The 13,062-nt window shown below is 39.0% G+C and overlaps 1 protein-coding gene across 2 annotated transcripts in view; it reads right to left on the reverse strand.

Annotated features, from left to right (window-relative positions):
- The window catches only part of NME7 (NME/NM23 family member 7), a 261,547-nt gene that overhangs the window by 121,875 nt on the left and 126,610 nt on the right, over positions 1–13,062 (reverse strand). For both annotated transcript variants that reach the window (XM_047839723.1, XM_047839724.1), the window contains exon 10: positions 4,247–4,348. In XM_047839723.1, coding sequence (XP_047695679.1) covers positions 4,247–4,348 — 102 coding nt within the window. The remainder of the gene's footprint in view (positions 1–4,246; positions 4,349–13,062) is intronic.

Genomic DNA, 13,062 nt, shown 5'->3' on the forward strand with positions numbered 1-13,062 from the left:
GACTCCCAAGCATTTCTCTTGCAAGTTTACCACAACTCCCTGCACATTCATGGAAAAAGAACTGCATTTCAAACTATCAGGATACTTTGACTTTTTTTTTTTTTTAATTTTTTTTTCAACGTTTATTTATTTTTGGGACAGAGAGAGACAGAGCATGAACGGGCGAGGGGCAGAGAGAGAGGGAGACACAGAATCGGAAACAGGCTCCAGGCTCTGAGCCATCAGCCCAGAGCCCGACGCGGGGCTCGAACTCACGGACCGCGAGATCATGACCTGGCTGAAGTCGGACGCTTAACCGACTGCGCCACCCAGGCGCCCCAGGATACTTTGACTTTAATCCAAAAACCAGTAAAGGCTACCCAATAGCCGGTGAAAGACCACTGTGACAATCAAATGAATGGAAAATATCAAATTTTAAAAAGCCACTTTTTGTGTAAGAAAATATTTGATTGGCTGATTGATTGACTGAGACAGAGACAGCATGAATCAGGGGAAGGGGCAGAGTGAGAGAGAATCCCAAGCAGGCTCCAAGCTCAGCACAGAGTCCAATGTGGGGCTCGATCCCACAGCCCTGGGATCATGACCTGAGCCAAAATCAAGAGTCAGATGCTCAACCGACTGAACCACCCAGGCACCCCCAAAATATCTGACTCTTAATTCAACCAGGTCATGGGATAATGTTTTCAAAGCCCCTGAAGATAGATAATCACCTGACCAAAAATTCAGATTTTCTTAAACAGGATCCTTTACATAAAATATTTTACAAACATATTTTTTCATAAAACAAGACCTACCTATGCAAGGGTATTTGGCTCGTCATCCCCATCAGCCCAAGAATAAATATATTCTGCACAGTTTTTCCAGATAATTTACCACTTCTTTGGTGGCTCTTTCAGTTTCCTGATGGCTCAGCAGGAAAACTGCAAAGCTACTCAACAGTGAAATTCTTGGGCAGGTGCAATCAAAACCTCCTCCAGAGGCAAATCTTAGGTTTTCTGCCTAAGTAGATGGATTTTTTGCAGATGATGGTGTGGTGAGTGAATGTTTCTCTAACTACAAAGAAACGCGTTGTGATCTTTTTTCCTTTCTGCGCAGTAGACTGCAACATTTCTCAAGCACCCTTATCGTTAAAATACGTAAATACGTCAAAACATGTACGTATTTTTAGTAGATTATATACATGTACTCTTATCAATCTGTACATGAAATTTTAATAAAATTTCACTTCTCTCTTATTTTTGATAGAGTAAATAAATAAAAGTGGAAAGCCTAATATACCCCTCCCCACCAGGGAACTGTCTTATAAACCACCCCCTTCTTTCAGACCACTTCTAGACAGACTGGAAGAAATTCTGTTCGTACACAACGTGCGCTTCCTTCCAGCTATAAGAGAAAGAATCTGCCAACAGTGCAGACATCAATGATGAAAGTGATGTCAATCTACAACATAGACAGTGACAGAGTGGCCTAATGGTCACTATAAGGCTAAACCTTCTTTTGAATCAACTTACAAAGTAGTTCTACATCTTATAAAGGAATAAAGAGAAAAAGAACCCACTTGAGTAGATGAAATATTTTTAGGGGCAGGTGGGCGTCGTTTAAGTGCTGACTCTTGATTTCGGCTCAGATGATGATCTCACAGTTGTGAGATTGAGCCTCTTGTGGGGCTCCTCACAGGGAGGGGGCTGAATTAAGATTTTTTTCTCCCTCTATCCCTCTCTGCCCCTCTTCTATTCGTGTGCGTGCTTTGTCTCTCTCTCAAAACAAAAATTCTTCTTTAAATAATGAGTTAATACCAGATGTTAGGTGTGTACAAAAATACAGCCAGTCTTTTATTAATCTGCCAAGTATTCATTATACGGCCATGACATACCTGGCATTTTCCCCACACACTAATTATATTTACATGTATCATAACCCACAGTCTCTCTTTAGATGTGGAAATGACTGTGCAGTGACGAAATGAGTCTCTAAATTATTTCAATGTAATACAGTACCTGAGTAGACTGGCACACTGGCAGCTTGAAGTGAGACTGCTGTTCATCAATTCCACCTCCTAAAACTAGACCGTACGTTCCTCAAAGATAAGCACTGCGTTTATTTGATCATCTCTATAAACCTAGAGTAGCACCTAGCAGAGTGACCGGCATTCAATGCCGTGAGCATTCAATGCTTACAATTGTTGGAGGGGTGGGAGAAGAGGGAGAAAGAAAGGGAGGAGGAGAAGAAGAAAATAAACCAAAGCCTGGGAACAAACTGGAAGAGCCATTTTATTGCCCCTAAAATGGTTTGACTATAACCACTAATGGTATTTTTTCTGATGAGATATATGTGTGTATGTGTATATATGTATATGTATATATAATATACGTATACATATATATACAGAGAGAGATCAAAAGCATATGATCTTGCTTAAAACCCTGCACTTACATTTAGTATATAATTCAAGACTCTGAGCCTCAAGAGGAGAATCTATCCTCGCCCATTCCAGGCTGAGCTAGGTGCTAATATTCTGGGCTCTGTCGTACATAGTGCAAGCATCTAACGCTACAATTGGCACAGAACATGGAAAGTAGCCACTTCATATACTGTCCACTCATAAACTGTAAGCTCTTTGAGACTCCTATCTTTATGTTCACAAATACTAGCACAGATTCAGTAAATACTGAATGACGGAAAGAACAAACATCTCATTCTCCTTCTGTTCTGGTTATCTCTTTAATTCGCTCATATGTTCAGTCAGCCATTCAACTCACCATTTTAATTATCTTAAAGAATCAATAAACAAAAAGCCGTCTTGGCCAACAGAAATCGGATACAAAAATGGCGAACACCAAGATCTATTCATTCATATGACCAAAAAGTATCCCTTTCTAATGTCTTATGATTAACAATCAATAAACACTCAACATCATCACCCTTTTCTCTTAATGTCCTCTACATCAGAATCACGTTTTAATAATCACTCTTTCACAACCACATTGATGACTTACTTCTATTCTTCCTTCTCCCTGAAAAGACATATAGTAGGTCCTGCCACCTCTTTCTCTAATGAGGTCATCAGGTCTACTCTTAACTGTTTCTAGAGCCCCTACCTTTAACGCCTTCCAATTGACTTCCAATGGAGTCAAGGGAACGACTCCATACGCTCAAAATTAAGCTAAATATAAGGAATTGCTGTTTCTTACTACATGGGATTCCACTTACACAGAACCCGCAATTTTAACCTGGGTTTTAAGGCTACTCATCTCTCACTCATCTCTACCAGCATTTGCTACCTTGCTTCCTCTATCTGCTCCTTTACTCAACAATCCCTCAACATTTGCATTTTACCTGAACTAACAATATTTTAGTCCTTATTTGTATGTTTCTTCGCAAGTGTTCTAAAAGATCATCATGTGTGTGCTCTTTGATCTCTGAGAATGGGTGGAGTGCTTTCCCCTCCAGGGAAAATCTAGCAAGCACTCTTACACAAGTTGATTTCTCAATAGGTGCTATTAACTTGCCGTCCTACATCTAAGGGAACTCAATAAATGCTGTCTGGATTAAACTGAATTGGATGCTCATCTTCAATAAACTATTTATAAGTGAAAATAAAATAAAGAAAAGAGAATACATTTAAATTACAGTGTTGAAAATCAGTAATGCTTCCCATAATCCTACTCAGCCTTTATCATCTGCATGGAGATTTCTCATGTGTATTCTAATGCTACTTCTGTTTTTCAGCCCCATCTCCCTCCTCTTCACCCCTCTTGCCACCCAATATCCACATGAAGGAAACCCAAAGCAAAATGAAAAGGACACTAGAGAATATCAAGTTTCATATAAGCCCCACTGCTCATATTTATGCATCTGGTTATGAGGCCACCATATCAATATTCTTCACACTGAGAGCTTTATTTAGAGCCTCCCTATGTCAAAGGACAATTAATATCTTAGATAATTTCTATCAGAGTGCTTGATAAATTCACTTTTCTAGACAATTTAGCAAGAAGACACAATCAAAGAAAATGCCACAGTAAAGGTTTCTGCTCATTTTATACTGTCACGAGGCTAATAAAAATTCACTTTTTTCTTGGAGTATTATATTAAAAAATTCTCCAAAACGCTAGTTTGAATAAAATTCTGTCTGATGTAGTCATTTTGGTATTATCTCTTGTAAAGAAGAAATTTAATCAATACTGTTGATATATTTAGCTACCGAATAGAACAAATTCGATTAACATTTTAAACACCAACTTACAGGATCAGCTGGTCCACAGAATTCTCGAAATGTCTTTGTAGGATTATTCTGTTGAATCTCCAGGGCTACACAAGGGCCGGAATACATTTCTGTCACCATCTCCTATGACACGTAATGTAAAAGTTAGTAAAATTTAATGATCTTTTACTCCTCCTCCTTCAATTGCACCACTATTCCAAATCTTAAAATCTTAGTTATCTGTGAATTCTCATGAATCCCACATGCCAAAAGCTCCCAGGTTTTGTCCATTTTTCCTGCAAAAATGTGTTTTAGGTATATTCCTTCATCTCCATAGGAATGGAGATCTAACCTACTAACATCATTTTAATGTACTGCTTTACCAGTTGGCACTTTCATTAATTGAAATGGTCTTCTCATACCTCTTCCTTCTAAAGGGTACCTCCTCTTAAATAGAGTTCTGTTGAATGGACATTTCTTTTTTTTTTTTTTTAAGTTTATTGATTTATTTTTGAGAGAGACAGAGAGAGGGAGGGAGGGAGGGAGGGGGGGAGGGAGGGAGGGAGGGAGAGGGGCAGAGAGAGGGAAAGACATAATCCCAAGCAGCCTCCATGCCATCAGCAGCATAGAGTGACATGGGGCTCGGACCCACAAACTGTGAGATGGTGACCTGAGCCGAGATCAATATTCGGACACTTAACTAAGCCACCCAGGCACCCCTCGAATGAACATTTTTAAGGATACAAATTCCAAAGTGTTTCTTCCAAAGACGCTTTCAAAAATCATAATCATTTTCAGAAATGAAGAAAACGGAGACTAGATCTCATAGTAAACCTAGAAATTAGACAGTATGTAGAAACAACAGTTTTCAAAGACTAGGTGACAGGCAGCACAGTATGACCCCCGAGACAGGGGAATCAAATGAAGTAAGCCACATGACTGCCCATCTTTCTGCTTGGAGGAAGTTTCCAGACAATGGGACAGGGAGAGGAAACACAACAGAGCCCAACACTCTCACTAAGGAGAAGAGATAAAGACTGGAATTCAGGGAGGCCACTGCAGCTAGAATGTGAGGACAGACCACTAGAGGAGGTGGGAGAACTATGGAAGAGTAAGCTATTGGGATCTGCAGAGAAGTTCACCTGAGTTTTTGGCTAAGAGTCTGTACATATGTAGAGGAAACCAGCCAAGGCTGAGAACTACCAGAAGCAGTAAGTGAAACCATCCAGAGAGAGAGCACAAGGCTGAGAAGACTTTGCATTTCCATCAGCCAGACTGGAAAGCCCTCACACGATACACAGGGCATCGGGTAGAGTCCTCAGAAGGGTACTGCACCGTGACAGTTGGCCTTATATATGGAATGCTCTGTATCCACCCTCTAAAGCTTAAAAGCAAGTCTTGAAAGGGTCAGACTGATCCCAAGTAACGTAGTGAGTGCCCAAACTACATCAAATACTCTTCCAAGGAATATGACATACCTACCATTTAACACTATAAACTGCACATCATCCAGTATCCAATAAAAATTACCAGGCATACAAAGAAGTAAGAAAATATGAACCATCATTAGAAGAAAACTCGATAAATTGATACAGATCCAACAATGACAGAAATGATGTTGGTTACATAAGAATGTTAAAACAGCTAATGTAAATAGGCTCTATCTGCTCAAATTACAGGAAGAAAACATGGACATGATGCAGAGAAAATCAACATTAAAAAGACCCAAAGAGTAGACTACTGAATCGCTAGGCTGTGCACCTGAAACTAATGTTAACACTTTATCAAATACACTTAAAAAAAAAATTAAAAAAAGAACCCAAATGGGACTTCTAGAGATAAAAACTACATCTGAATTAAATACACTGAATGGGATGGACAAAATAAAATACAACAGAAGGACAATAAATATAAGGAAATGCAACACCAACTATTCAAAAACAAGTACAGAGGGGTGCCTGGGTGGCTCAATTAGTTGAGCGTCCGACTCTTGATTTCGGCTCAGGTCATGATCCCAGGGTCGTGGGATTGAGCCCTGCTTTGGGCTCCACACTGAGCGTGGAGCCTGCTTGAGATTCAATCTCTCTTTCTGCCCCTCTCCCATGCTCAGGTGCTTTCTCTTTCTCTAAAATTAAAAACAGAAAAGGCAAGCACAGAGAGATAGAAGAATGGATACAAATGTCCCACAATAATTTTTTTCAATGACATGCTAACATATGCATATATAAATTGGATTTCCAGAAGAAAAGAAGGGGTGATGAATAACTATTCCGAGAATTGCTAAAAAATACTCAAATTTGATGAAAATCATAAGCCAAAAAGGTGCAACAGAGTCCAAGAATAAACGCAAAGTACAGTAAGACGATAATTAAATTGGCTAAAACCAAAAAACCAAAAATCTCAGTAACAAAAAAGCCTTTAAAAACAACCAAAAAAAAAAAAAAAAGACATATAACAGTAGAACAAAGCTAAGGACATAAATGACAACAACAAAAATCTGTCAATCTACAATTCTATACCCAGGTGGGAAGAGATTTCTCACAAATGAAGGAAAAATAACTTTTTCCAACAGAAAAAAAATGTGACAGAATTCACTACCAGCAGCCCTATACCGTAAGAAATGTTAAAGGAAGTTCTTCAGATAGAAGAAAAATCATGCCAGACAAAAATATGGATCTGCAAGAACAATGGTAAACATGTGGGCAAATATATTTTTTAGTTGGTGTGCAAGATATTTATTTAAAGCAAAAATATTAAAAAATGCAATATAGGGTTTATAATAGAAATAAAACGTAGGACAACCACAACACATAAGAAGAGGGGGAATGGAAGGATACTGTTTTAAGGTTCTTATCTGTACATGAAGCGGTATAATGAAAAAGATGATCAAAGAAAAGAGCCTCTCAGTGTCTGGAACACTCAGTCAACGTTCTTTTCTTCTCTACATGGGGAATAATACTTCAGGAAGAAATGAAAATAAATATAAAGACTTTGAGGCAGAAGTCCAGGTGATGTGCATGACTATCAGGAGCGAAGGGAGACTAGAGAAAATTAGAGAGGAGGCCAGACTGTGGAGAGTTTGTGGCACATAATGACAAAGTAAAATAAAAGTAATTTATTACAGAACACTATTTAAATATTAATTGGAACTCGGTCATCATGCTTAATAGAAATTTCAGAAGTTGAAAGAGGAGGGAAGCGCTTCACGATTAAGATGGTACACAGAACCCTAAATGTATCCCCCTGAAGTCATTTTGCTATTTCACAAAGGTCATATGTAATTGACTTTTTATGGATAATTACGTTGAGTCTGACCTTCTGTCTCATGACATTGAGGTACTGCCTATGGATAAATGTCAACGGCCAAGTTCTCAGCAGGGGCAGTAGACAGCATGAATGTGTTATCCAAAAAGAAAAGGAGTGAATTTTGCCTGCTTTTCTTTCATTTGTGTCTCTCCTTGCCTTTCAGTGTTAATCACAGATGCCGTGAAAAATGCAGACATAAAGGGCTATGCAAATGCACAACATGGAAAGAAAAAACACGTTGGAAAAAGGACTCTATCAAAAGCATAATGTGCTGCTTAAAAAAACAAAATGGACTCAACAAAATTCTCAAGTCACCTAGGTTTTTTAATTAAGTAAAAAGTTAACAAAACCAAAAAAGAACATGCTTGTTTCCTTCACAGCCCTTTGACTCCTGTCCTTTAGGTAGTTAGGATGGGATCATCTGATTTAATATCTATCCTCACTAGAACTTAAGCTCCATAAATGCAGATAGTGTGCTTTTGTTGTTGTGGTTGTTCACCTCTGTATTCTTGGCATCGAACACATTGTTTGGCACATAGCAGACACTCAGTCTATGTAGCAAATAAGTGGATCGTGATAATACAATAAGATAGGAATTATCACTTTTTTGTGTTTGTAAATGCTGACGCAGCAAATGCAAGTATAAATGATCAACACCGAATCTACTATAAGGAATTATGTCAAATACAATAATAGCGATAGTAATAACAAAGCAGCTAATACTCTCTCAGTACTCTCAATATGTGAAACTCCTTCGCGGGATTTTTTTCATTTAATTATCACAGCAATCTCATAAAGTACATAATAGCATTACTTCCATGTTATAGATGGGTAAACTAAGGCTTAAAGAAGGCAAATACCTTGTCTATGGCCACACAACTGGTAGACTGGGATTTGAACCTAGCATCTGACTCCACAAGTTTTTGGTGAGAAGGGAATTGAGTTCAGAAAGCTGAAAGTTGGTTGCACTGAATTTTGAGATAAGAAAAGTCTATACACAGTTTGAAGCAAGGAATGTGGGAACCCCTAGAACTCATGTATAGTATCTGGTACAATGTCAGTGATGTCGTCCTATTTCACACTGTATATCCTACATTTAAGAGGACCACTTCACCCACAGATATTTAAGTTTAGGCTAATAAAATGAATGGACTCGCTGTTATGACCTTAGAGGTCTTATCATTTATTTTAAAACACGAATCTGAAGACAAGCAGGGTGAAGTGTTATGCGAAAAGACAGAGTAAGAATCAAATCACCTGTTTCTGTCCCTTTAGGTTGCCTCTTAACATTACTTTTATAGGCTCTTCTTTCTGAATTAGATAAACCTCCTAAAGTTAAGAGACACATAGTACTATGCAGCATTGAAAAATTTACCTCTTCCTTGAACTTAAACTCAAGCTCCGGATATTAACAGTCATGAGAACTAAGAGTTTTGATGGGATATACAATTGTCACAATAACAAGTGACACTCGGGATTTGCTAGCCGATTTTTGGTGTCCCAAATTAAGCAGTGAAAGATACCGCAACCATATGCATTTGCAGTGTATGGATCCAGACCCTTACACTTTGAACAAAACAGAATTTTAAGTGGGAAAAGAACTTTAAAAGCATTAGAGATAATATACCGCCCGATTATTTACGTCAATAAAATATTCCTTGAATAAAAACATCCTTATTTCCCTCTGGATAACATTTTCAAAGAAACAGCTCTCCTTAGTTGCAATAAAATTTTATATCCTATAAGTACAGAACATCTCTTAAAGATACCTGGATAATGTTCCGGTTCACGTAGACACTCCATTTTCCCATTAAGAGACAACTACAAACCAATTATGATTTGAAATATTTCTTTTATACTGAATAAACCATTTCAAGCTGAATAAAAGATGATAAGCGTTACTAAAAATGATTCATGAGGCTATTAATTACTCTGAAATAATGTAGTTTTTTTCTACCAAACAGCCCATATTTCCTTTTCTTAAGCAGGCTCTGTTATTAATATTATAAGATTTAAGTAGTAATTACAGAGAATATACTCCTGAAAATATCAGACAGAAGAAAGCATCAACACCAATTATTCTGGGATATCTTGACATTAAAGTATGATATTGCTACTGTCACTTAAATTCCTGATTTCTTAGGGGTGTCACCTCCACCCAGTGATGTTTTTATTTTTAACTCCCAAATCCCAAAATCAAAAAAACTCCACGAGTATATATTATGTAAAACATAAATTACATGTGTAGTATTTTAAAGCACAATATAGGAAACATTAAAGTTAGATGAGGTTTTTTTAAGTTATTTCCCAAAGGGAAATGTGGCCCACCTGAGGTAGGTACACAGAATACTAGTGTCCTCAACTATCTGTTACCAAATTCAATACTGTGTGATAGTGTATGATAATATAACTCAAGATCAGAGGATATGTCTCCATGAGTTTATCTTATATGCAGTTAATCTTATATAAAGCTATAATATAACATGGATTAAGGAAGGTAGAGGTTTTCAATTATATTTTTTAAAGTAAAATTGAACAAATAAAAGAAGGTTTGCAGGTGCTTGCTTGGGAAGGAAGGAAGGAAGGAAGGAAGGAAGGAAGGAAGGAAGGAAGGACGGACCATAACTCTAAAATGAAGAAGCAGGTAAGAGTAAGGTTAGAGTCAGTAAGCTATAAAAGAAGGAAAACTACTCTGGTTCCTCTCAATCAGGGTGGAAACCACCAGTATGCTGAACACGAAATTTATTTCACAATTGGTCTTTACTCTGTAGGACTAAATAAGACAAAGGTTCAAACCAGTGCATTTTTCCTTTTTAAGGTCAGTTGAAAGGAAGAGTCATAGAGAAGGGGAGAAGAAGGGAATCTAGTCTCATTGTCAGGAACAGTAACCTTTATGCAAAAAAAAAAAAAAAAAGTCAAAATTCTCTTTAAAGGAACCTAGGTCAGGAGGCAGTCCACTAGCACAAATAAATCTAAGATGATTTGATACAGAGGGGAAGGAAACTAATTTTGATAAAATATCTATTATGTGTTATTTTCAAGAACAATACTTGGCTTACTTGAATATAGTCATTTGTTTTCAAGAATGTATTTCATTGCCTTCTAAACACCTTTTAAATATTATTTCTTCAGAGGAGGGATGGAGTTCAAAGGGCAGAGAAGTAGGGGGACCGGGATTTCCCTTGTCTCTCAAGCACAGCTGTACTGAGGTCAGAACCCCCAGAAACCCCCAGGAAATCAACCTGCAGAGCGGCAAAAGCATTTCCACACACGGAGGGAGACAGCTTGGTGGGAGGGAGGGTACGTGAACTGGGGAGTAGGCACAGAGGGGAGGGAACCCCTTCTTTGGAGAGACAAAAAGGGAGAGAGAGAGGAGGGCTATGAAATTGAAGTATCAAGTTAGCACAAGAGGAAAACCTCTCCGAACCACAGACTGGGGAGCGAGAATATGGACAGTGCCAGTTTCTATTCTGCAAACAGCCTTGGGAGCCGAAACCCGGAGGTTTCAACTGTTTGCAACTTTGTCCGGAGGGAAGCTGGGTAGCCGGCACTTTCACTCTATTCTTTTTACACCTTTTCTCTCTCTTATTCTTTTTTATTTTCCTTTCTCTTTCTCTGGATTTAGCTGATTCTCTGTTTCGCCCTCTTTTCTCCCCTTTGATTTTTCTTTTTGTTTGGGATCAGGTTCCACCTGACTTTTTACGTTTCTTCCACGGTTACTTCAACAAACAAATCAAAGCACACCTGGCTGAAGGTCCGAACACCCCACCACTACAAGCAAGGGGAAGCTCTGCATACGACCGACCAAGCGGGAAAGAGCAGCAAAAATGCAACAGAGTGAATGCAACATACACGAAAAACACTTCCTGAAGTGCCAGGCCCTGGACAGTGTGTGACCCCTTTTTAATATAGTAGTACTCTCAGGTGCAGGATATATAACAAGCTATTAAAACACGCAAAAGAGAGAAACGTAGCCAAGATGACAAAAGGGAAGAATTCTCAAAAGAAAATTCAGGGAGAAATGACAGCCAGAGGCTTGCACAAAACAGACATAAACAATATATCTGAACAAGAATTTAGCATAACAGTCGTAAGACTAATAGCTGGGCTTGAAAACAGCATTGTAGGCCCCAGGGAATGTCTTATTGTAGAGGTCAAGGATCTAAGAACTAGTCAGGATGAATTAAGAAATGCTATAATGCGGGGCACCTGGGTGGCTCAGTCGGTTAAGCGTCCGAATTCGGCTCAGGTCATGATCTCACGGTCCATGGGTTCAAGCCCCGCGTTGGGCTCTGTGCTGAAAGCTCAGAGCCGGGAGCCTGTTTCAGATTCTGTGTCTCCCTCTTTCTTTGACCCTCCCCTGTTCATGCTCTCTTTCTGTCTCAAAAATAAATAAATGTTAAAAAAAAATTAAAAAAAAAAAAAAGAAATGCTATAACGCACCTGTGTGGCTCAGTCAGTTAGGCGTCCGACTTCAGCTCGGGTCATGATCTCACGGCTTGTGAGTTCAAGCCCCGCATCAGGCTCTGTGCTGACAGCTCAGAGCCTGGAACCTTCTTCAGATTCTGTGTCTCCCTCTCCCTACCCCTCCCCCGCTCATTCTGTCTCTTTCTTGTCAAAAACAAATAAAAACATTAAAAAAAATAAAAAAATAAAAAGAAATGCTATAAATGAGATGCAAAATTAACTAGATACAGTGACAGTGAGGATGGAAGAAGCAGAGTAGAGAACAAGTGAAATAGAAGATAAAATTATGGAAAATGACGAAGCCAAAAAACAGAGGGAAAGGAAATTACTAGATCACAAGGGGAGAATCAAAGAGCTAAGTGATTCCAGGGGCACCTGGGTGGCTCACTCAGTTAAGTGTCCGACTTCGGCTCAGGTCATGATCTCATGGTTCACGAGTTTGAGCCCCACATCGGGCTCTGTGCTGACAGCTCAGAGCCTAGAGCCTGCATCAGATTCTGTGTCTCCCTCTCTCTCTGCCCCTCCCCTGCTCGCACTCTGTCTCTCTCTCTCTCTCTCAAAAATAAACTTTAAAAAAAAATTTAAAGTGCTAAGTGATTCCATGAAACCAAACAATATCCATATCATAGGAATTCCGGAAGAAAAGCAAGAGACAGGGACAAAAGGTTTATTTGAACAAATTATAGCTGAGAACTTCCCTAGTCTGGGGAAGGAAACAGGCATCCAAGTCCACGAGGCACAGAGAACTCCCTTCCAAATCAACAGGAACAGGTCAACACCATGACATATCATAGTGAAATTGGCAAACTACAAAGCTAAAGAGAGAATTCTGAAAGCAGCCAGAGACCAACCGTCCTTAACCTACAAGGGTGCACACACAAGGGTAGTAGCAGACCTGTCCACTGAAACTTGGCAGGGCAGAAGGGATTAAATGTGCCGAACAGGAAAAATATGCAGCCAAGAATCCTTTGTCCAACAAGGCTGTCATTCAGAATAGAAGGAAAGATAAAGGCTTTCCCAGAAAAATAAGTATTTCTTCAGGGGCACCTGGGTGGCTCAGTCAATGAAGCATCAGCCTCTGGATT

This window comes from Prionailurus viverrinus, chromosome F1 (assembly GCF_022837055.1).
Source record: "Prionailurus viverrinus isolate Anna chromosome F1, UM_Priviv_1.0, whole genome shotgun sequence".
In the NCBI taxonomy this organism is placed as follows: domain Eukaryota; kingdom Metazoa; phylum Chordata; class Mammalia; order Carnivora; family Felidae; genus Prionailurus; species Prionailurus viverrinus.